Source organism: Ovis canadensis, chromosome 4, assembly GCF_042477335.2.
Source record: "Ovis canadensis isolate MfBH-ARS-UI-01 breed Bighorn chromosome 4, ARS-UI_OviCan_v2, whole genome shotgun sequence".
Lineage (NCBI taxonomy): Eukaryota > Metazoa > Chordata > Mammalia > Artiodactyla > Bovidae > Ovis > Ovis canadensis.
In genome coordinates this window covers 25,210,855-25,236,414 of record NC_091248.1, presented here as the reverse complement: position 1 = coordinate 25,236,414, position 25,560 = coordinate 25,210,855, and the positions used below count along the sequence as shown (strand labels likewise).

Genomic DNA, 25,560 nt, shown 5'->3' with positions numbered 1-25,560 from the left:
AGCTAATAAATACATAATAAATAAATGTTTACAAAATAGAAAAATAGGTGTAGAAGCCATTAACTAAGACTATCTCAGCGAAGAAGACTCAAATTTGGAATTCTCTATGAAGGATGAAATCCCTGTTGATTGGCAATTCCCTAATACAAAGTAAAATGTTTACAATTGGGGGAAAACAAAAAGCTGAGAAAGTTACCATCTGTTCAAAGTAGGCCAGGGCATGGCACTTTGGTTATTGAATAATCAGCACATCAACCTGGGAGCAGTGCTCAGTCAAATGATGAGATAGCACCAATTTTTAAGTAGACTCTCTCCCACCTCTCCTGTGGGGGTCTCACACCCGCTTGTCATGCCTCCGCCCCACTCTCTGGATGTTAGAATAAATGGGGCCTCTCATCCATGATGAGATGATACTTAACCTGTTATCTTCCTGAAATAGTATAAATTCAGAACTTTTCTGAGTTCCCTAATAAATTGTAGAAGCCATTTCACCTTACCCATCAAATGAGAACAATAAAAACTGCGCTGTTTACTTCTAAGGGGTTGTTCCAGAGTCCCAAAGACCCATAACGCTTTTAAAAATTCTCCAGGGTGTGCTATTGCAAGCAATTGCTCCCAAGGTAACTGCTAACCCCGTCCCTGTGGCTAGCCCCTTAAGTCTCTGCACACGGCTTTCTCGACCAATCTGTTACTCTATTCATTGTCTCAGTATTCTAAGTTATCATTGGTGGATGTTTTCACTTTCATAGTATACTTTAGGGACAGACAAGCCTAGGTACTCTGCCAGTCGACATGCACAGCTGCCTCCTAACCACCGCCAAGCCAGCTCAGCCCTGCCTTGCAACTCCACTATTGCCTAGAAACTTTTAATAATGCCTAGAAGCAGGTACCTAGGGATCTGGCTTAGCCACGACAGAGCTGATTCCCTGGGAGAGTGTGAATGTGAACATAGAGAAGGGAGAAATTAATAGAAAGCCTTCTTCTGCGTGTGGAGGAGTGAGGGGTGGCCCTTTCACACACAGTAGGCAGTCTCAAAGTGATGTAAGTTTGAAAAACAGGGAAGAAGTTCATCTTTATAGTAGGACCTAGTTCTCCTAATCAATACATTTTTAACCTAACAGGCTTGGTTTTTGTTGTCTTTTGTAGCTATGCAAGAGCAAACTTCCTAGGAAAAAGCTGTAAAATTCTTGAAAGGTAGAATTTCATCCAATTAGTCAAATATTGATTGAGTGCCCCAAACTCAAATTTTAGGCTTCAGGTTGAACTACATTCGTATCATTTGGGAGAAATACCTATTGAGGACATTCTCTTCACAATCCCTGGAAATACACCCAGCCTCACAGGGAAACAGCGTTGTGTGTCTTACAGCTGCGGATGCGAGGCTCTGCCATTTGTTTACCTGTTTCAGTGTGTGTGTGCATACGTGTCTTTTTTTGGTAGAAAACAAAGGAGCAAAACATCTGACTATTTTACTTGGTATGCCTGAATGAGAAATCTCCTTTCCTCTGAGGTTCAAATGAGAAAAAGTGAAAGTGTTAGTTGCTCTGTCATGTCCGACTCTGCGACCCCACAAGCTGTAGCCCACCAGGCTCCCCTGTCCATGGAATTCTCCAGGCAAAAATGCTGGCGTGGATAGCCATTCCCTTTTCCAGGGGATCTTCCCAACCCAGGGATCAAATCCAGGTCTCCTGCACTGCAGGCAGATTCTTTACCCTCTGAGCCACCAGAGAAGCAGAGCCACCAATCACAGCCCGCTTACAGTGGTAGATGGGGCATATTACCGTGTGTGAGCACACGCTGCCCTCTTTCACGTGTCCAAGTGTCTGGTCTTTCCAAGGGACAAACTCTGAAAGCATGTGTCTTTCACCAAATAAATAGCATAGGCTAAAAACAAACGACCACAAAGACAAAAGTCAACCTATGTTTGTAAATTGTGAAGCATTCACTTGGCCCAAAGCGGGGGAAAAAACCCAAGGACATTTGTTTTCAGTACTTTCTCTGTTTGAACACAGCTTTTGTTTTCCAGTGAGATTTTGATCCATCTCTTATCTAACAAACAACACAAGACTGCTCTCTCAGGCTGGTATAATTAGTTCAAGAAAGGGCAGGAAAGAACTCTCCAGTGGATATAGCTTGGATGTTATTCATCCTCGAAACTGCTTATTTACTAGTTCCAAGAGAGACACAGGTCTGAAACTTTGTATTGAATCTCACCTTGAAAATGCATATTCTATCATAAATGCTATCACAGAAGTTCAATTTCTTGGGGATCTTTTCCCATCCGAAAGACTATTAAAGTAAATTGCAGTTGAAGCTGCACATGCAGGCGTTAGGAATAAAGAAGATTTTGCTGTTGTAACATATTTGAACATACAGATCATAAACCAGAACAAGGAAAGGTTTAATTCGATTTAACTAGAAAATCCCCATCTCTCCCAGCAGTAAATTCCCCACCTCTAAAAAGACAGAGAAAATAATATCCAAACACTGAGCATCGTATCATCAGCATATTATTAAGTCATGTGTAATTTTAAATTACTCTAAATTATGTGAAACATTGCATTTTTCTCGAAAAACTGACATTCCAGAAAATGTTAGACTCAGGTCCTCCCTAGCTGAGAAAAGTGGAGATAATAAACAAAAACCCAAGAAAGGAGAGACAAACAAAGAAACTAACAGAAGAAACTTTTGAAAAAGGGAAGTTATTAGATATTGTCAATCTACAAATATTTATTAAGAATTGAAATTAACATGAAAAACACAACCAAAGTCATAAACTAGAGAAAAGCACATCCATTAGACTCCATCTGTCTGAGATTCAAACATATGTCTCTTTCCTATAAAAAAATTAATAATTTTCTATATAGAAAAGAATATATACTTTTTAAAGACTTTCTTTTTTAAGCAAACTAAAGGCAGAATTGTGGATTTTTTTTTTTTTCTTAATTTTGACCCAATTCTCAGGTCACAGAATCAGCAGTTAAGAGGCAAAAATATTTTCCTTCCCAGTGCCCATGGGGACATATTAAAAAGAAAGTTATTTCTTGTGAAAGGAGGCTGCATCACCCCAAATGCTTTTATTCTACTTCTGTGAGGGTGTATTTAGTTGGGGGCCAAAGAAACCATGTTCTCAGTCCTCAGCAGGGAATCCCAGTGGGCTTCTGGTCTCTTTCGCATCAAAGTAGTCAGTCTATTCCTGTGGAAGTTTTTTGGTTGGGCAGATTCTTTCCAGTAAAACCAAGAGTGAGAATCTTCCTTCACACAACTTTTTTTTTAAGTTAAACTCAGAATTACTCATGGAATAAATAAGGGCTGAATAGATCCTCAGTTTATTGAGTGATATGAAAATTGCCCATTGTCACTTGTGTCATTTGAACATTTCATTTCCATAATATCTAAAATTTCATTTTCTTGTTCTATCTGCTTGTTCAATGATCTTCATGTAGGGAGTCAGGAGGCAGAATTAAAAGCATTGTTCTTGCTGCATCTAAAGGAAGCTGGCAGCACCCTCATCATTTTCTAGAAAGAAATGTCTCTCTGAACTTTTTGTCTGATTCCGAAAGGGGACAATACAGCAAGATTAGTTTTTGCTAGGAACCTGAGCATTTTGTACCTCAAACGCCAAAACAATTGGGTCACATTTTCTATAGCCTCTTATATAACCAAAGTTAAATGAGCCCCAAGTTCTGAAAAACAAAGTGGATTTCTTCTAAGTCTCACTTGTTCAGGACAGTTGGGACAATGGACTAGGTCAGAACTTCATCCTAGTCCCAGGAAGCTCAGCTTGGAATGGATGCTTAGAAGTGAAACCAAGGGTGTGAACTGACTTCTCCTGCCCAACCTAGAGGAGCCTGGTGGGAGGGTGAGCTTCTACACATGAGGGAAGTGACGGCAAAGCTTGGGAGATGAGAGATCAATGGCCAATGAAACTGTGTTGGAATTATCCATTTTGGTGCCTATGAAAGATATTTGATTGAGAAAGAATAAGTATTATGGATTTGAGGAACAGTGCAGAGAGAATGATGCCAAGACGTAGTAATGAAGTGAGGTATCTTACCCTGGTTACTTATGAGATTTCACTTGACTTATATAAAAACACCAATAAATGGTCTTTTAACCAAGACCATATGGTACAGAAAAGTATAGAGGATATCCTTATTCTTTTTAAAATGTATTAATTATAATCAACCACATTCCCATATGGCTGTAAAGAATTTATTCTTAAGATGGCTATAAACATCAACCCAGTTTCTCTCATCTGACCCCTCTGGGTGATACCTCTGCACAAGAAATTAGTGACCTACAAACGGTATCTTGCGGCATGGTTTCGGTAGTGAGTCTTCATCTCAGTGTTTGCCCTTGTTTTCCCTGCTTTGAGAAGGCTGTTACGGATTTAGTGCAGCGCTTCTTCTAGATGGTTCTCATTCTTAAAAAGAAACTTTCAGCTGAGATACTAGAAGTTTTCTTTCCCCTCTTGATCTATTTTTTAAAACTTTTAATTTTTTATTGGAGTATAGCTGATTAACAATGTTATGATAGTTTCAGATGAACAGCGAAGGGACTCACCCATGCATATACATGTAACCATTCTCCCCCAAACTCCCCTCCCATCCAGGCTGCCACATGACATTGAGCAGAGTTCCCTGTACTGTACAGTAGGACCTTGTTGGTTACCCATTTTAAACACAGCAGTTTTTACACGTCCATCCCAAACTCCCTAACTATCGTTTCCTCCCATCCTTCCTCCTCCCTACATCTGCAACCATAAGTTAGCTCTCTAAGTCTGTGAGTCTGTCTCTGCTTTGCAAATAGGTTCCTTTGTATCATTTCTTTTTAGATCCTGAATATAAGGGATGTCATATGATATTTGCCTTCTCTGTCTGACTTACTTCCCTCAGTATGACACTCTCTAGGTCCATCCATGCCGCTGAAAATAGCATGATTTCATTCTTTTTAATGGCTCAGTAATATTTCATTATAATATGTACCACATGTAAATACTAGAAGTTTTGTACACTCCCTTGGGATATGTTGGTTAACTGTCAGAAAGCTATGGAGCAATAGTCAATTTGATATTTGCTGTGTTTAGGTGGCTTGCTTCAAATACCATAGCATTGTTCTTGCTAAAGCCCAGGATCGCAAATCCCAACTCATCTACTTACAGATTACTCTTGAGCCAGTTACTTAATCTCACTGCGCTTCACTTTCCTGATAATGATAACAGCAGTGCCTTTCTCAAAGCGCTGCTTGTGAGGATGAAATGAACCAATACACCTAAAATCCATACAATTGAGTCTGCCATGCAGGAACTCTCAAATGTTAGCTATTGTTATTTATATTATAGTTGTTGCCATTGTCCTGGCCTTAAGCACTCATCATCTTCTAACCGTGGTACCAAGTTTCATTTCTGTGTTACACAGCATGGGAGATACGGAAACTCAGAGCATGTGTAAGTGAAAGTTGCTCAGTCGTGTCCGACTCTTTGCGATCCCATGGACTGTAGCCTGTCAGGCTCCTCTGTCCATGGGATTCTCCAGGCAAGAATATTGGAGTGGGGTGCCATTTCCTTAACTGCTCAAACCTTAAACGACTAAGTGTGAAAGCGGAATGCACATACTCAGGGGTTTTTAAATCTCAAATAACCAAAAGGGCTGTGGCATGAGAATAGAAAACTCATTCAGTCATGGCTTTGAAAATCCCCAGTGAAAAGTGCTAATACCCTCATTTCACTGTATGGAGCAAAGACCCTTGAGTGTAGCAAGCTGTTGATTTTTATTCCCCTGCCACATGTCTAACAGGCGCCCCCCTCCAAAGGATGTTCCTGTTTGCTCTGGCTTTGTTTCCCAATCACTTCCAGAGTGTTGCCTTTGCCAATTTCTGGATCATTTTCCAACATATTTAGCTCATATGGGACTTTTTCTCCAGTGGTTTTTTTTTTTTTCTTTTTGCTGAACACGCCCAGTTGTGACTACAGTCACACAGATTCAAGCTCATTTTCTCTGAGGTGTTATCAAAAATCAGTCCAAGACTGCATGACAGATTCACATTTAAGTAAAAACACTGGATCTTCTAAATTTCTCTAGAGAGAAAGGCTGCAGTGGTTTCCTTCAAAGTTAATGCTGACTCTCTGACTGGGGGATCTTCCCCTTCATTCAGCTAGCACTAAATACTGGACCCATTGACAGTTTTCAAGTTGACAGGCGCACATTTTGCCTTCCAGTTCGTCAAATGTTCTGGCAGCTTGACAAAAAGTTCTCTAACTCCTCCTCAGGTGGTTTTATTTTGCATGTGACTCAAAGCCAGGGTGTTGCCCCGTTGCATTGTGAATCTCCTGGAAGAACAAGCCTGTGCTCTTCAATGGTTAGGGTTATTATTACTAGAAGGCTAGCAAGTAACAAAAACAGGAGTCAGGTGCCGGGGAAACTCCTTATATACCCGAAATCTATCCCAAGTGTGGCCCTTAGACCAACAGCTTAAGCATCACTTGGATACTTCCCAGAAATGAAAATCTCATGGCCCACCCTAGATCTTCTGAATCAAAATCTCTACTACTGGGGCCCCCCAAAATCTGTGTTTTAACAAGCTCTCCCAGTGATTCTGATGCATGCTAACATTTGAAAAGCACCACTATGAACTCTTTTATTATTTATATTTGAATTGGATATTTTTGGAGGGATTATTCAGTACCAAGTAAGGATGCCATCCTTATCTCTGTGTCCCAAACATTTGGACCCCAGTGTAGAAACTAAGGCTCCCTTATAAAAACAAAATCCCTAGGGTCAGATGGGCTCAACATAGCTCCTGGCTCATGTATGAGAAATGGATCGTCCAGTTCTCTCCTTTTTACTTTTTTTTTTTTTAAATGTTAAGTAGGTATCACTAACAGATCAGTAAACTTCAGGAGAGCATTAACAATTTCTGTGTTTTTCTCATTGGCCATAGAAAAGGGGCCATAAAAGTCATGTGATGAAACCGTGGATGCTGTCAGAAATTATGGTTCCTAGACACATTATAGGAAAATAAACGTGTCTGGTCTATAAGTCCCTGGTGGCTCAGTGGTAAAGAATCCGCCTGCCAATGCACAAGACGCGGGTTCCATCCCTTTGTTGGGAAGATCCCCTGGAGAAGGAAATGGCAACTCACTCCAGTATTCTTGCCTGGAGAATTCCATAAACAGAGGAGCCTGGCGGGCTACAGTGCGTGGGGTCACAAAGAGTCAGACACGCCTTATCGTGGACTAAACAACAACAACTCTATACAACTCAACCCACCAGAAGGTAATAAGAAAAGAACACTTAGGGCACTGGAATTCCATTGCCCTAGTTGGCTGTTTACATGTGATACTAATCACCTATGAGTAGTACCCTGATCTCCGCATCTAGTAGGTGACACGTGTTAAGAGATGCTCAGGGAAACTGTCTCTCTGGCTGAATGCAGATACTTTGGCTCATTTTCACGTTCATCCTCTGGTCACGGCCAAATGGTCGCAGATGTCTTCCTCTGAGTATCTTTGTTTCTTTCCGACAGCCGATGTGCAAGATTCTGCACTTTTTCCACCAGTACATGATGTCGTGCAACTATTTCTGGATGCTCTGCGAAGGCCTCTACCTGCACACTCTCATCGTGGTGTCTGTGTTTGCTGAGGGACAGCGCATGTGGTGGTACTACCTACTGGGCTGGGGTAGGTATCTTCTGCTGCTGGGTTTTGATCCACTGTTGCCTCTGCCTGATTGTTTGCAGTCTTCTGCTAGTCTTGATCAAAAGAGAGTCAAGGGCTCAGGTTCTGTGAGGAGAGATGGAACACAGGTCCTGGCCACAGTTCAGTCTCCAAGAGAACTTGATAGGCGCTCTTAATAAGTTCAGACAGACTGTGATAGGCATGGGGATGAGTGCTACAGAAGAGGGCTGTGGTGATGAGAATGTCTTCAGGAAACAAACCCAGCTGACAGATGGGCAGAAAGCATGCCCTGATGGAGAGAGGACCCCATTCTCCCCAAAGAAAAGGAAAGAATGCTTCTTTCAGCAGTTACTTCCTTACAAGTCTGCATGGGACCACTTACTGGTCATTTTCTCCCAAATCGAAGCAACTTCAACTGCTGGAGTTTAGTTCTCAGAAAAATCATTTATTTTACCTCTTCAGATTGATTCTTTGCCTTGCTGGCCCTCCCATTGTTGTAATCCAAAGAATGAAATTCCCTACCCTCCATGAACTTTTATAGTGAACAAATAAAACATATCTAGTGCTCCAGGAGAAGAATCCTAGGGAGAGAAGGATTATTCTTTCTCTCACCATCTTTAGTGGAAGGAAAAGGTTGTTATGGCTCTGGAAGCCTAGAGGGAGAAGAGGAAAAGGAAAGAAAAGCTAAACTGTGTAAAAAGTGACATCATGATTAGGGGAAGGTGAAGAGCCCTAGGAATTAGCAGATACAGAGCCTACACTCTTCTCTAAAGAATGAAACATATTTCCTTTCTACAAAATGACAAGGTAGAAGTGAAATCTCCATGTTGCCTCTCTAACACTAAAATGTGCATTTCAAAATCAATCCAGAGAATGAATTTCTGATTCTAAACCTGAGTGGGATGTTAGAACTTCTGTGAATAAAACACAGTTACATCTTGTGTAAATAGTCAACTCAGAATTCTTTCAAGTCAAACATTTAATCGATGGTCCCATTTTGAATTATATGCTTCGTGGGTTAAGAAGCTGAGGTGGTTCTTAGATGAAAACTCAATATTCTGAATATCCTTTTGCACATAATTCACAGAAAATAAAAGTGTGGCAGTCTAATTCACCTGAGACACATTTCTTAATCTGAGGATAGTTTTTAAAACTGTCTACAAATCTCAACCACATGAAACAATATTTTATTGGGCATGGGTACAGCTGAGAAAAAGAGAATGTTTTGTTGTTGTTGTTGTTTTTCTTTTTTACAAAAATTACTTTACTCTAGATTACTTTTATAGAATGAAGGTTAATTTGTAAAAGATACAGACAGGGTGCACTGCCAGCAGCTACGTCCTTCATTCCATTTGTAAATTCAAAGTTGTTTTTGTCAACTACTTCAAGGTTTACACAGGGAAGTAGATTCTGAGCTACTTTACTGAAGGTCCTGCAGCCAGAACTTACAGAGGGTAGCTACTCTGAAGTGTTCTTATTCAACGAAAATAGGATCAACACACATGTTGTAAACAGAAGAACAAAAAGCCTAGAAGAAATCCTGAGGGCAGGTCAGCGTATGCCCTGAAGGCCACATCCCTTCAGGACAGCCCTGCTCCCCTGTGTGAAAGAGCCCAGTTCACACACAATGAAAAGCATTCTGGTCTATTACTGCTCATCGTCGAAACTACCTCACTGGATAATTTGTGAAAGGCTTTTAAGTAACTGGATGCTGCTAACCAAACTCTTACAATTTGTGACGTTCTAAGAGCGTTTTATCTGCTTTGACCAAAGGTAATTTGCACAAGAACATCAGGACAACATCTTGACAAGACGTTGAATTTGTCACTGTTCTTTCCATCCAGCTGTAGTTATAGCTTTTTCTTTTTTTTTCCATTTTAGGCCTCCCGCTGCTGCCAAGCACTGCTCACGCTATTGCTCGGGCTCTGTTATTCAACGACAAGTAAGTATTGTGGTTTTTAGTCAATTTACTTGTAAATAAAAGGTGATATTAATGTATTCCCCATTCTGTTATTCAGCTGCTGGCTGAGTGTGGACACCAACCTGCTGTACATCATCCACGGTCCAGTCATGGGGGCCCTGGTGGTGAGAATTGCTTTTTAAATCCATTATTAACAGTGTTATCTCTGTGGGGTGTTCTGTCAAGATGGTTTTATGTAGTATGTGTATTACAACTCCAAAATGAAGTTAATTTAATGATAATCTGTAATAATAATTTGATCCAAGAATCTTTTCTTAAAAAATGATTTTTATTTAATACAATTGAGTGGAGGGGCAATAAGCTCATTTCTATACAAGCCACAGCAACAATACAGTGGGTTTCTTTTTTTTTAAGACAATTTTATAAATTCTCCTAATTAAAGATAAAGACCAAAGGTGAAGATGTTGCTGATAAGAATGAGAGAGACCACAAAGTCCCCTTGCAGCATTTTCCACTGGGCTCTGCCAAACTAAACCATCTTCCATTTCAGCTTTGGTCCATGGGCCACCATCATGACCACCACTGAACATGGACTTGAAGTGTATCCAGCACTTCACATACATTGCCATGTTATTTGCTAACAGCAGTCCTTCAGAGTGGACACATCAAGATGGCTCACCCATTAGGAAAACTAGACTCAAGGGCTCAAGGAATGTCATTTAGAATCCCATGACAAGGAAGAAGCTGGGCAGGGAGAGAATATGGTTATCTGAATCTACTTCAAGTTCTTTATTTCTCCCCACAGTTTGCAATATGTTGGCCATCATCAGAGCCATCAAATTTAATATTTAGACATTATTTCCCCCATTAATCTCAAATACTGTTTTCTTCAGGTAAGAATTAGAAAAGTAAAAACAGTTGTAGTCATAGATCATACTCCTCTCCTGTATTGAAGAATCATCCATTAGGAACTGATCAAACTGGGTCACACCCAGACTGTCTCCTGACTTTCCTGGCCTTTCCAATGCAGATTCAAGTTCTTTTGCCATTTTTCAGAGTAGCGATGTACTTACTAGTTCAACTATGCTCACAAGGACCTACTAACGTGGGTCTTGAATATTTATCACCACTGCATAAGAATTTTATTTTTATTAAAGATCTCTTTCCTTCTTGAATTTTGGGGGTAACAACATTTATTTCTACTCCAGGTAGAAAAACCACTCTGATTATTTTTAAATAAATGATCAATTAAAATTTTAAAACAAGCTTGGTTTCAAAACTAACTTGCACAGCCAAAAGTAGTCTTTTGTGATCTACAAGAATGGCGGATATTAAAGAGTGACCATACCAAGTGCTGGCAAGCGTGAAGAACAACTGGAATTCTCACATAATGCTGGAGGGAGTGTAACATGAAGCCACCTCTTTGGAAAGCAGTTTGGCAGCTTCTCATAAAGTTAAACATACATTCACCATATGAATAGGCCTTTCCTTCCACCCTTAGGTAACTTTTTCAAATGAAAACATGCCCCCACAAAGACTTGTACACAGGTATTCACTGCATGCTTATTCATAACAATCAAATTTTGAAAACCATCGCAATTTCCACAAACAGGAGAATGAATAAACAAATTATGTGTGTGTATTATTTATATAATGCAGTACTACTCAGTACTAAAAATGAATGAAATGCCAATATACACGACACAAATGAATCTCAAATGAATCTCACAGAATAATATGTTAAACCAAAGTAACCAAACACAAAAGAATACAGAGTATGTGTGTGTATCACACTCCCATTTCTGTGATGCTAGAAATCAGTGGCTACTAGAGATGGGGGGATGGAGTTGTTGACTGCAAAGGGGCAAGAGGGGGCTTTCTGGGGTGGTGGAAGTGCACTCTTCTTGTTTGGAGTGGTTGTTAACCCTCGTACATACATTTGTCTAAACTTCCCAATTGTAAACTTAGAATCTGTGAAGTGATTTCCTTTAAACAGTGTTATTAGAAAACAAGAAGTAGTCTTGTTTAGCCTTCTCCACTGCATAAGCTTTACAGATAAATTTCTCAGATCCAATTTTACTTTTAGTTAACTAGTCCTAGATAAGGGGGGAAATCTTAATGAAAAGATAAGATGGTAATATCTAAAAATATCATTTTTTACTTCCCTTTGGAAAAACGATAAAAACCTAAATAAAGAATAAAACATCTTCCTTAGATTTGAACCTAATGTAGTTACATATTCAGGATATTATTTTCTCATTTAGAAAAAAAGGGGAGGGATGTTAATTCATGCTCCAAAAGAGTATTTGGCTCCCCTGATGCTCCATGTTGTCATAACAAGGAGCAGATGGTCTCAGTTCTCAGGCAGTCTCTTGTGTTCCATCCAGTGTGTGTGCCAGCCCTCCTTCCCACCCCCCGACACACACTGGGTAGCTAAGAACTGGGCCAAGGGGGTGTCCTTCAGGGGCGTTCACTGGGAGAATGTGCTCAGAACACCATCTGTCTTCGCAGTTGAACTTCTTCTTCCTGCTGAACATCATCCGGGTGCTTGTGAAGAAAATAAAGGAATCGCAGGAGGACTCGTACATGTACCTGAAGGCGGTGAGGGCCACTCTGATCCTGGTGCCCCTTCTGGGGGTCCAGTTCGTCATCCTTCCCTGGCGACCTTCCCACCCCGTGCTTGGGAAGATCTACGATTTTGTGATGCACTCTCTGATTCACTTCCAGGTGAGGGGTGATGTGCTCTCTGATTCACTTCCGGGTGAGGGGGGAACCATGGATGCTGCCACTCTCCCAGCTACTTGGAGCAGGGGCCACAGTTGTCTGAGGCTTCTCTGTGATGATATGAGCCTTTTGAACTCGCATTACCTGGAAGGGAGGTGGACCTCTCTGTCTTCCTCACTGCCTGCTTCCCCACGTTTTGAATCTTAAAACTGAGCAAGGAAACAGGAAATGGGAGGGCTGAACTTTGAGAATACATCTGGAAATCCCATGGACAGAGGAGTGTGGCGGGCAATCATCCATGGGGTCGCACAAGGTCAGATGTGACTGAGTAACAACAAACAACTGAAATATTTGTCCAGAAATTGACCCACTTGCCCAGTGCTGAGGACAGAGTTACTCCCACAGTCGTTGACCTCTCCTTCTCCTCCCCCATATCTGCGGGCCACAGTGGGTTTTGCTTTATCGAGGAGAATGTTGAAGATCAATGTAATTGATGCCAGTTGGCTTTCCAAACTGGATCATCATCAATTTTGACCATTTCTATAGACACAAGCTTGGGGACACAGGAATCTTGAGTGGTGACAGGAACTTCAGAGTAGTCACTAAATCCATGTCCTGCTTGGCGAGGTGGACTTCGCTGGGGGTACAGTACTGCGCTAGTTCACCACAAGGACACAGGTCAGAGTCAGGCCTACAGCCATGCATTGTAACATGTGTGCTTGCAAAAGTTCTCTCTACTAAACTCTACAAGATCCTCGTTTTTAAGTTTTTTGGGTACAAAAATTCTTTTCATATCCCCTATAGTCAGCATATTCTGCTATAAATCTCCATGTTAAGGGAAGCAATATATTAACCAGATTAATGAGAACAGTCCTTGTAGCCAAACAATAGAATCCTTACAAGAAAAAGTCATTCCTGATGGAATATTCTTGGAGCTAAGCCCTGGACATGAGTGGTAGTAACTGTTTTTCCATCAAACTTTGACTTGCTATTACTGTAGTGAAATATTCCTCTCCAGGTTGTCTATTTGTATTGATTACTAAACAACACAATGCACGCAAAAATAACTTCAGCTCCATTTTTCCTCCTCTTTTTAGGGATTCTTCGTGGCCGTCATCTACTGCTTCTGCAACCACGAGGTAAGTGTGCATTTCATGTAATAGTGTCACCTCTTTATATGAAGCCAGCACTTTACTGCCTCCCAAGGGCCTCTGTGCACTTTGCACTATCTCTCACTTCTACAATTGACCTTACAGGGTTTCCTGACTAGCCCAATCTTACTTTTTCCACTACTACAAGTTGAATCTTATCTATGTTTTTGTGTGGTACAATTGCAGATATTATCCAGACAGGTAGCTAAATTCACATTTCCTGGCATTGTACCTTAAGCTGGTTGGAACCCTGAGTAGCAACAGTGAAAGCTATTCTGGGTTCCCATAGAATCCAAGTCACATCCCCACTCCCTTGGGAAGGACCAGCCCATCACTAGGGCAGAGCCAGTATCTAGCCAGTCTATCTTGAGTCACTGCCTTCTTTTCCATTTGCTTGGTGCCAGTGTCACAACACCTATTCAACTCTTGGGAAATCACCCTGGAGTTAAGACTCAAAAGGGAGTAAGTAATTTGTTACCTGAATATTTAGATCAGGAAAACCTAGAGATCCTCATGGCCAGGGTGTTAAGGGGTTTTTTTTTAAGCCAGAGTTCCCTTTTTTCCAATGATATTCTACATGGAAGCCCAATTTGTGAAACATAAGTGGAGCTGCTTAAATTTGTACCAAAGAACTTCCAGGGCTACAATGAACATGATTTGAAAGCTCCCTCATTTGTCAGGTGAGAAATTGAAACTCCAGAAAGATCACGTGACTTGCACAATGTCACAATCATAGCTTATATCCAGGACTAGAACCCAGATTTCCTGATTCCTAGTTAAATGGACTAAATCTTCCACTGCATAGCATTATATATATATGTCTCCTTCCTGAAGCTTCATTAGTATCCTTCCTTGAGTTATACACCTCATAACTTTTAATGTTAAAGTATCATTTTAAATCAATCTTTATTAATAATTTTATACCAAAGCATATCACATTTTGTTAAGAGATCTACATATTATTTCCAAGTTGGTAATGAGAACCATTGTCTAACTATTATCAATTGATATTTAATGAATTTTCTAGTCTTTATTTCTTCGGTGAAACAACATTCAGTGGGCACCTATGATATTTTGCAGCTCTGCGACCTCTTGCTCATCTCCAACCCTCAAATTGCAAGATTGTTCCTCCTGCTCTCTGTTTTAACTGATACATTTTATTCCTTCATTCATCCATCAACTCCTTCCTTAATCCAACAAAAATATACTGTACATTCATTATTGCTAGGGACTATCCTGAAAGCCTGAAATAGAAATGTAAAGCATTTCTGTTAGCAGCAAAGTATCTCTTTAAGAATAGTAAAAACTAATAAATAAATAGGACTTAGGTCACCCCATCTTTATATCAGTTCCTGTGAATGTATATCCCTGCCTCTTGAATTGGCTCAGGCGGCATACAAAATAAATATTTTCATCTAAAATAATATCAGTATAGGGCTAATATAAAAATCAGGTTCAGGCAGAGTATACTTTGAAAACACGAGAGAACTGCAAACATTTATAAAAATACCTCAATATTGATTGTGTCTTAACCATGACACTGTCTCTGAAGTGGCAGGCATAGAAAGTGGGCCCAGAGGTGCGCCTGACAGTTGGAAGTCTCTAGTTCAAGTGTGTTATCTCTGCTTTTAGAAGTAAAGAAACATCTCCATTTTAATTAGTATCATGTTACTGGGGGAATGTACAAGTGTGACATTTCTAATAATATAGAAATCATGTACTGTGCCAAATGTAATATCACAGTCCCATGAATTGTAGGCATCTGGGCCTCAGCTGGGCCTTCTGTGAACATATTGTCTTATAACACTGAACACGGGCAGGGCAGTTACTCATGCAGGAAGTGATTTCCAGCCACATCTGAGATAGGGCTGTGATCAGGCTTTGCCTGACTGAATGTTACATTTTAGCAGAAATCTAGGGGGCTGATACGTCAGTTCTACAATGAAGATAAAAGTTTTAATTTTTCTTTATTATCCATTTGTGGTCAGTGATTCCTGCCATGGAAATGGATAAGATAGTCAGTGGAGGAAAGGATTTTTGAGAATTCCAGTACTAGGTGTCAGGAGGCGACTGTGAGAGCACGCTTATGTAAAAAACATTTCCCACACCTCTTCCAAGACAGTGGACATTGACCACCCAATCATTTCAGTCAGTTACTAAGGAACTAAGAGACCTTAAAAAGATGACTACAGCTATGTGCTTAGTTGCATCCAACTCTTTGAGACTCCATGGACTGGGGCCTGCCAAGCTCTTTTGTCCATGGGATTCTCCAGGCAAGAATACGGGAGTGGGTAGCCATTTCCTTCTCCAGATTACAGCTATCAAGATGCCCAATTTTTCCTAGCTCTGTACTCACCACTTCCCTTTCCTGTTTGTAAGGGATTCTCCTTATGTCCCTATGTGCTATTTCCAGATCAGTAATGTTATCACTTCATATGCAAAGATAAATTTTTCTATTTAAAAATTCTTTCAATAAAACGTGGTTTTCAAAAATACTGCCTTTCTAGAAAACTCAAGAAAGTCAGCTTCAGGACCCAAAGCTAAGCTATGATTTCTTTGTCCTAGACAAAAAATGATCAGAACTCCTGAGATAAAGCTCAATTCAACAGCACATAACTGCAAGTTCTTACAATGAACTTAACAGGAGAACAAAGGCCAAAGACAAAAATATCCAAACAACCACGAAGATTCCAACCTGATTTTCCTTTTTACAAATATAGAAATAGAGACCTCAAAATGTTACCCACCCTATACTGTTAGTTACTAATAGAACCAGGTATAATCATTAGTCCTTCAAGCCATCAGGACTCATATTTTTTTACAGTTGACAATAAATAAATTGGTATAATCGGGAAAATGTGACATGATCTGTGTTAATTGCTTTTATAACTAGCAATGCATTTATACAATTCAAAACTTTGTGTATTCTACTTTCCCCATGGGCAACTCCTTATATTTCTGATGCCTTTCAGAAGCAACCAAAGTCTCCTCTGTTTTTTTTTCAAATAGATTCAATGCCCATATTCTTGTGATCAAAGCACTGTTAGGCTCAACCTGAGGTATTGTAGGAGATAATTGCCCTTATTAAACTGAAATTATTGAAGTGTCTTTCACATGCTGCTAAGGGCCTATTCTTACATGTGTGGTTTACAAATGGAAGCAGATTGCCATCTCCACACAAAAGGATAGCTTATAAATCTGGAATACAATTACAGGAGGCGATGAACATTTCTGTCATAATTTTTAAAAATTAAAATAGACTTCAAACCCTTTGGCCTCATGCTGGGTACTTTATTAGTATGCATGGATACTCCAGTGGTGATTATTTTTAAAAAGACAGATGAGGCAAAACAAAGGACTTCCTTTTTTTTTTCCCTGCTGGGCACTGTCCGCCTCAGACACCTTTAAATATCTGTGTTACGTTTTAGCTATAAAGACAACATTGGTATTTAGGAGATTTTGAATCCACAGAAACTATCAGTTCCCTTTGTCTGGGGACAGTGCTTCTCTGAGCTGTATGTTTCCTAATTCAACAGGGCATTTGACAGTTCCTAGATAATAAACTCGGCATTTAAGGACCTATGTTTAATAAACAGTACAGCCCCAAAACTGGAAAGCAATTGAAATATTTACTAGGTTCTTGAAGAGGTGCTAAAGGAAAAATGCCATGGCCACAGGTATTTAGCTGAAAGTATAACTCAGGGGGGATGTTCTTTCCCAAATGTATTCAGCTATGGTTTCATATCAGCCCTTTCTTATATAATCAATCAAGTCTCTTCAATTCTGTAACTCTCCATACTGCATAGACTGCAAAGCAAAAGCTCACAAACTGACAGGGAAACATGATAGCTTTTTCAGAAGTGAAGTAGAAGACAAAGTGGGTGATTCAAGAGAAGAGTCTGAACTATTCATTCATCAACACCTTTAATAAGTGCATTCGTATTTGAAAATACATTCCTAGGATAATCTTCCCACCAAGAGTATTACCTTTCCTTTTCCCCAAAAAATTGAACACACTTTTCCCAGCACAAATCACAATGTGAAGAAAACTTTCATTCGCATTAACATCCAATATTTTCCAGGCTGTTGAGGACTCTCCATGGAGACCTAGCTTAGAATATATGAGAAATAACTGAACCTGAGACCAGAAACTATGTCATTAAGACCTCTTTTTATATCCTTGGCAACACCACCCTCCAAAGATATACATCCACACATATGACAGAAGAGTTTCCTTCAGTCTAAAGACCACCATCCTGCCATAATAAGGGTATAACAGTAGGAATACTGGTAGCCTCCTTGTTTGGTATTATACTTACATCTTAGAAGCCACTCGATTCATACTGTAGCCATGTAATCCATCAGGCAGCTAGGTGAGACAGAAAAGTTGTATTGAAGAAAGTAATCTTAGAGGGGTTAACTATCCTGCCCAAGATTTCATGGCTAATGTGGGCAGAGCTGGTTTCTTGACCCAAAGTTCAATACTTGTTCATGGCATCAAATGAGACACAGTGAAATGGCCTTGTCAGTGGAACAGGCATTGAAAGGTGATGTGATGTTACTATTACGAGTGTTTGCTTCTGGTAATTCCAAAATCAGCAACCCACTGTGGCTCCCGAACAGTTCTCCAAATCATACACCGTGGCGTGAGAGAGAATACCCAACAATAAACGTAGATGACCCGGTGCTTTGTAACTCACCTCAGGGAGGAATTCAGGTTCTCCAAAACCTGGGTTTCTAAGTCTTATATCAAAACCCAGGCTTTCATATTTGCATGAAATGAAACTTCCATTTCTTCCTCAGATTCAGTCTAGACATTTTTAGCACCCTCACCCTAATACCACTGGATGTCAATACACTAATTACAATACAGTCATGGATGGCCATTTTCTTGGCGTTAGAAACTCACTCTAGAATGGATGTTGACAACCATTCAGAAAACATTTATTGAATAACTGCTCCTTCCCAAACACCATGACATCTAGCATTACAAAAAACGAATAAGACATGGTTTGTTAACCACTAACCAGAGTTTTATTGGGCACACCTCATTTCAAGCCATGCTGGATAAAGGAAAATCAACAGCATAAGGTCATTATCATAAAATCCAGAGCTGTGAAATGGCTTCCAGATATTTTTTCATGACCAATAACGTGTAGATTTAGATAAAAGCTTCTGCCGTATCAGAAGTTGTAGCAGATAAAAAGTTTTCAGACTCTGCCTTCCTAATATGATGTACATGCCATATTGAATATGAAACCAAATCAAATTTCATTCATGGTATAAAAGCTCTAATGATGAAACTTTTCCTCAAAAGAGCAAATAACCTTGCCAGGGGCAGCTGAGGCAAATTACTCAGTCCTCCAGTATGCAGATTCTTCCTCCAAGATGGTATTTCATAGCCAGAGCCTTTCCCACACAGCCCTTTTAGATGAGAATTAAAAATTCAACCTCCCCAAACCTCTGATGAGGGCTCTCCTAGCGGCTCAAAGAGTAAAGAATCTGCCTGCAATGTGGGAGAGACCTGGATTCCATCCCTGGGTGGAGAAAATGCCCTGGAGAAGGGAATGGCTACCCATTCCAGTAAAGGAGCCTGGTGGGCTACAGTTCGTGGTTCACAAAGAGTTGGACACGACTGAGCAACACACACACACACACACACACACACACACACACACACAGAGTTCGTGGTTCACAAAGAGTTGGACACGGCTGAGCAACACACACACACAGTTCGTGGTTCACAAAGAGTTGGACACGGCTGAGCAACACACACACACAGTTCGTGGTTCACAAAGAGTTGGACACGACTGAGCAACACACACACACGCGCGCGCGCACGCACGCGCGCACGTACACACAGACACACGCACGCGCGCACACACACGCGCGCACACACGCGCGCGCACACGCACGCGCACACACACACGCGCACACACGCACACACACGCGCGCCCACACGCACACACACGCGCACACACACACGCACGCACACACACACACACACACACACACACACACACACACACACACCCCCTCTGATGAGCGCCGCGAATTATGCTCAGGGCATTCCCGGCAGTGATATGAACAGAAGGTTCCCTTTCGTCTTCCAGGTCCAGGCCGCCCTGAAGCGTCAGTGGAACCAGTACCAAGCTCAGCGCTGGAATGGCCGCCGCCGGGCCCACCGTGCGGCCAACGCCGCCGCCGCCACTGCCGCCGCCGCGGCCGCCCTGGCTGAGGCTCCGCCCATCTACATCTGCCACCAGGAGCCGCCGAACGAGCCCGCCGCGGACAACCTGGGCGAGGAGGGTGCTGAGGTCATCCCTATGGTGGGAGGGGAGGTCATCTCCATGAAGGGTGCTGAGGTCATCGCCGTGGAGGCTGCTGCTGAGGTCATCGCCGTGGAGGGTGCTGAGGTCGTCGCTATGGAAATCATTGAGCAAGAGTCATCCGCTTGAAATGTGACGCCAACAGCCTTGTGATCCCTGTGCCCTCATTTCCTGGGAGCAAGACCGACCCTGCATCGCAAGTGATCTCCATCCTCCCAGGAGCACACATCTCATTTGTGAGAAGTATCAAGTGCATTTGTCCATAGTGAATCTGAAGACAGTTTTACTTGGTACTATTGCTACTGGGAGACAGTCAAGGAATGGAGTCTCCCTCTCCACCACCTGTGAACTCTGCAACGCCTGTGAACTCCTGTGACTACCATCTTTCATCCAGGACTGAGATGTACAAATGTCAGAGTAAGGTAAGCAAAGTAGCCGAGTAAAACAAAAATGGACCTAGTTCAGATCCAGGGTGCTCCTTGTTAATCTTGAGCCATTTCTAACCTTTGAAAAATTCAAGTCACCATCAATGGTTTTCTTTTTAACTCGAAACTTTTAAATTAGGATACTTTGGTATTTGGCTATGGTTCTGATTTTTTTATTTCTTTTTTTAATTTCAATCGATTCTGATGTTACTCAGATTTTTACCATCCACAGATACACACACAATGTAAACTGCACAAATTACAACTTGACCTCCTCAAAACAAAGTGACTTCCTAATGTAGAGATGACTAAGTTTGTGGGGAAAAAACACCTGTATTTGGCAGGAAGATGTAAGGCTTTGAATGAAAAAAAAAAAAAGTCAGTTTGCTCCAAATATTAGATGGTTCTATGTGTTCATTACTTTACTAACACTGTGCGCTCAGCTTGGTCTTGGGCAGGTCCTGACTTCTGTAAGAAGAAATTGGCTTCCGTGTTGAATGTGCTTTGGTTACTAACATTTATAAATTGGGAGGTCACAAAGAATCCATCACTAAATTTTTCATAAAACTGCCAAAAAATCGAATTCCTAGTGGAAGAGAATACTCTCTCTAAAGAGAGTTTTCTACTTTCCTAAACTCCAGGATTTATAAAGCAAATCACTCGAGGTTTCTAAACCTCCTGCCCTTGGGTGCTATCTAGCAGTAAAAGATAAATTTGTTTAAGATTGGTAATTAAAAGACTCCATATAACTCCATTAACTACTTTCCACCCGGCTTCTAAGCTTAACAAGATCTCGGCCTTTTCCAGAAAGATTCAGTGGGGCTAATTAGAAATCAGTTTGTAGTTGACCTCTTGTTTGATGCTATTAGTGAAACAGGAGGGGGAAAAAAACAATTAACCACTACAAGTTTAACTGTACACCAACTCATTTAACATAAGAGTTTCTCATTAAAATCCAATGTTATATTCCCATACTTGTCTTTACTTTCATATAAAATCTTCAAAAATCCCTGAGTAAACCAGTATCATTACTGGCACCTGAGATTAATTTGTGAATTTGCAACAGTACTCAGTTACCCTTATGTAATTTGTATTCTAAATGAAGAGATAAATCAAAGCCCTCCACATCTCAAGTCTCAAGTATGTGCTCTTATGCCACTGCCTTTCAGAGATGATATAGTTTTAAGAGATGATATAGTTTTAAGAGATGATATAGTTTTAAGAGATGATATAGTTTTAAGAGATGATATAGTTTTAAGAGATGATATAGTTTTGGAAAGACAAAAGAAAAATATATTCTTTCAGAGAAAATGTATTTTGGATACTAAAGTAGCTTATGTCTCCTTTACTTGAATGTAAGGGAGGATTTGAAAAGAGGGTATTTTTCCAATCACAGTGTTTATGTAATAAGTGTTCTATTTTTGTTTACAAACATGGAAAACAGTATTTCTGGCAGCTCTAGTACAAATGTGATAACATTTTGCTGAAATATTCTAAATGCTATTGTGCTAATATAGTAGTGGCTGAATAAGATCAAACAGCTTACTATAGAATTGTGCACAGTGCTAAAAATGACATGAAATGCTTGCCCTGTATCCATGTATGAATTAATAAAGAGTAATGATAAGCAAAAGTTGTATGTGTGTTTCAGTTGTGTCTTTCTTTGTGACCCTATGAACTCTGGCTTGCCAGGCTCCTCTGTCCATGGAGTTGTCTGTGTGCAGATTTTCTAAAGAAATATATCCATCTCTTCATTCATTCATCTCATCTCCTAAGCTCATTCCATATTATCTCAGATGCAAACATCTCATCTTGTTTGTATTGCAGGAGATGGCAAGATAATCCAAAAATATAAATTAGAAAACCATATGCAAAAACACCAAGGTTATTGTCTTTGTCAGTGTAGCCATCTTCAATCTTCACTTCGACTATAACCTCCAAAGCACAGTTCTCATACCCTTGTCAATGCAAAACCACCCAGGACTATCAGCCTATTTTGTGTAAGTTTGGGAAGCACAGCTAAGAAATCGAGAACAAGAAAGTATCACATTCTTTTATCATTGCTGTTCTGTTTTTGTTTTTTTTTTTTCATTATTGTGGGACCAGACTTGAACTGTCCAACATCCCATCAGATCATTAGAATTGTTACAGTCATTGATTTTTTTTTTTAATTTTTTTTTTTAGTTTTTTTTTTTTTTAGTTTTTTATTTTTTAAATTTTAAAATCTTTAATTCTTACATGCATTCCCAAACATGAACCCCCCTCCCACCTCCCTCCCCATAACATCTTTCTGGGTCATTGATTTTTAAGATAGTTTTGGAGATTAAGGCTGGGTAAAAGGCAACAAATTAAATATCATTAGAATGCATAACAACCACTATTAGAAAGATTTTCAGATCTGGAAAGCATGAAATGGAAAAAATGAGGATTAAATGAGAACCATGATGAACTAATACAAGCAAACAGAAGCAATTTGTAGGTTCTTCCTGCAATGTAATAGCACCCAGAATTGCTGGCCTCTGGAGATCTGGGGAAATTTTTCATCAAGGATACATCAAGACTACATTTTTCCCTTTGTGTTCTACTGGGGAATACAAATAAATATCATTACCCTTGTGATGTTGAACAAAAATAATTTCCCATCATACCGTAAAATCTGACTCTCCAATAGGGTAACTTGAATTCAAATGGTCGGCTGCCTGCCAGCTCGGGCCCAAAATCGACCTTTGGATGTATGTTGATACCATGGCTTCTGGAGGAAGGAAAGATGTTGGAAAGAAATGATAGAAACACTCATCACAGAGCTTCCTTCATTCATTATCATTGATTGAACAGATGTTTCATACACCTTTCATCCAGCTATACAACAAATATTTGCTAATAGTAGCCATTATGAAACAATTTCTTTGTGTCAAACCTGCCAAGTGAACCCATACCCTTAAACCATGCACGTGTGTGTGCTCAGCAGTGTCTGACTCTTTGCAGCTCCATGGACTATAGCCCTCTGTCCATGGGATCCTCCAAGCAATAATACTGTAGTGGGTTGCCACTTCCTCCTTCAGGGGATCTTCCTGACCCTTGCGTCTCTGGGTATTGGCAGTCAGATCCTTTAGCACTGCCTGGGAAGCCCACACCTTTAAACCATAACCACTGATATCTTCGGGGCGAAAGAACGCACACCTGGGGTGGAAAACCAAAGCGACACAGGGTTGGAGGTGGTAGCTGAGTGTGACCTTTTCTCCACATTAGCCCTGAGTGGGATAGCTAAGTTATAAGAAATATTCTTAGAACAAGATCTCTTCCTAAAGGCTTAGCAAGGACTCATTTTCTTGACAATAAGGTCTAAAATAGTAGTTCTTTCATTGGCTAGGTTATGGTTCAACACCTTATCATTGTAATGAACACTTCCAGAGTTTAAGATTATTCATGAAGAGGATGGATCAGAAGACATATTTAGGAAAACACACTTAGATAAGCTCAGAAAGAAACAATCATTTGTCATTTAGAGAGAGGAAACAAGATGCCTCCCTCCTAACTTAAGCTTAGGAAAACTGATTTTACTGAATCAATCCTAGATAACTTGTATGGGTGGGGAGGGAGTTTGGGGAATTAGCTGGAAACATGAAAAGAAAGGATGATAATATATGCACATGCAGACACAGGAAGACACAGAGAAGCCACATTTGAAAATTTAAAACTAACAATATTTTTAATTTTTGTTCTTCTGGACATAAAATTAATATGTTTAAGATCTGTGAAAAGCATTGAAGGAGAGAAAACAGTCATTGAAACTATAAACTAACTTAGGTCAGGAAGACTTCCTAATATATCTTCCTCCATTTGAATTAGCAACACCTCTGAAAGATTTCAGAGATTTTTCCGTTAATTTAAGCATTGATCAGCCAGACTCTTAGGTCACTGATCAGTGTCCAGTCTCCATTTCCAGACATCCAGTGCCTTCTACCTAAGTCTCTCAGAAATCCTTCCACTGACGTTCAAACTGTGTTGCTCTTTGCCAGCTAACCAGCCATCATGACCAACCTCTGCATGTCACCACAGCCTCCTTTACTTCAGAGACTTAATATCACATTTTAATTTGGAGAAATCGCCTCCAAACAAAACCTCAGAGTGTCACTGGTGAAGTGCTAAGTAGACATTCCATAAGAGCCAACTGAGGGATCTTCAATAAGAAAAAAAATTCAGAATAGATCAGGATATCTGTTTTCATCCAATCATGCCAGACTCATTCATCAGAGCTAGCACACTAGTCTCATGCCAAAACACACACCCAGCTGTGAGCCCTCGAGATCTCTGCCCAGTAGGGTAGCTGGTGAGCTCTCAGGGCAGTTAGCACTTCTCCAAGGCATGCAACCTTATAGTTTCTGTATGCTGTCATCCCAAAATGCACACTGTGAGGCTTAATATGGAGTTCAGTCACAGAGAGCTTAGGAAGAACGTCCATCAAATAGAGATAATCTGAGAAGGAAGGAAAGAACACCAATCACTGAAACACTGTAGTCAATATAAATCTATGGACGTTAGCTTGCTGCTGCTAAGTCGCTTCAGTCATGGCCGACTCTGTGTGACCCCATAGACGGCAGCCCACCAGGCTCCCCCGTCTCTGGGATTCTCCAGGCAAGAACACTGGAGTGGGTTGCCATTTCCGTCTCCAATGTGTGAAAGTGAAGTCGCTCAGTCGTGTCCGACTCTCAGTGACCCCATGGACTGCAGCCTTCTAGGCTCCTCCGTCCATGGGATTTTCCAGGCAAGAGTACTGGAGTGGGGTGCCATTGCCTTCTCCAGGACATTAGCTTACCTCCTCTTTATAACAACCAAACATATTTTTAATCCCTGTTTTAGTGATGAGAAAACTAAATGGAAGTCAAGTGGGAATAATGTGCCCACCACCGTCACAAAGTAAGTGGCTGAGCTAGGGTCTGAATCAAGAGTACCCAATGCCTTGAGCAGCCCCATGTAAATGGGGTTAGATTTTGCAAACTCACTCACAAGAGCAGGCAAGCTCCTCTCTTCCTTCCCCACCACAAAACAGGGACTGAGGAAATAAAACTGAAAGTCCCTTTGAGACTTCCCTGGTGATCCAGTGGTTAAGAATTTGCCTTCCAGTGCAAGAGACACAGGTTCAGTCCCTGGTCGGGGAACTAAGATCCCAAATGTCACAGAGCAACTAAGCCTATGTGCCACAACTAAGACCCTAAGCAGCCATAAATAAGTAAATGAAAAATCTGAAACCTTTGAACATTACAGCCAAGCATCATATCTGGTGCTTCCCAAGAGAAACTGATGGGGGAACGCTGCAAAGCTGTATTTATTG

General features: G+C 40.6%; 1 protein-coding gene across 1 annotated transcript in view; it reads left to right on the top strand.

Annotated features, from left to right (window-relative positions):
* The window catches only part of CALCR (calcitonin receptor), a 114,007-nt gene extending 92,142 nt beyond the window's left edge, over positions 1-21,865 (top strand). The window contains exons 9-14 of the mRNA XM_069587419.1: positions 7,528-7,681; positions 9,560-9,620; positions 9,697-9,763; positions 12,111-12,326; positions 13,421-13,462; positions 19,588-21,865. Of these exons, the coding sequence (XP_069443520.1) occupies positions 7,528-7,681; positions 9,560-9,620; positions 9,697-9,763; positions 12,111-12,326; positions 13,421-13,462; positions 19,588-19,932 (885 nt within the window). The 3' untranslated portion in view covers positions 19,933-21,865. The remainder of the gene's footprint in view (positions 1-7,527; positions 7,682-9,559; positions 9,621-9,696; positions 9,764-12,110; positions 12,327-13,420; positions 13,463-19,587) is intronic.
* Positions 21,866-25,560: the final 3,695 nt, after the last annotated feature.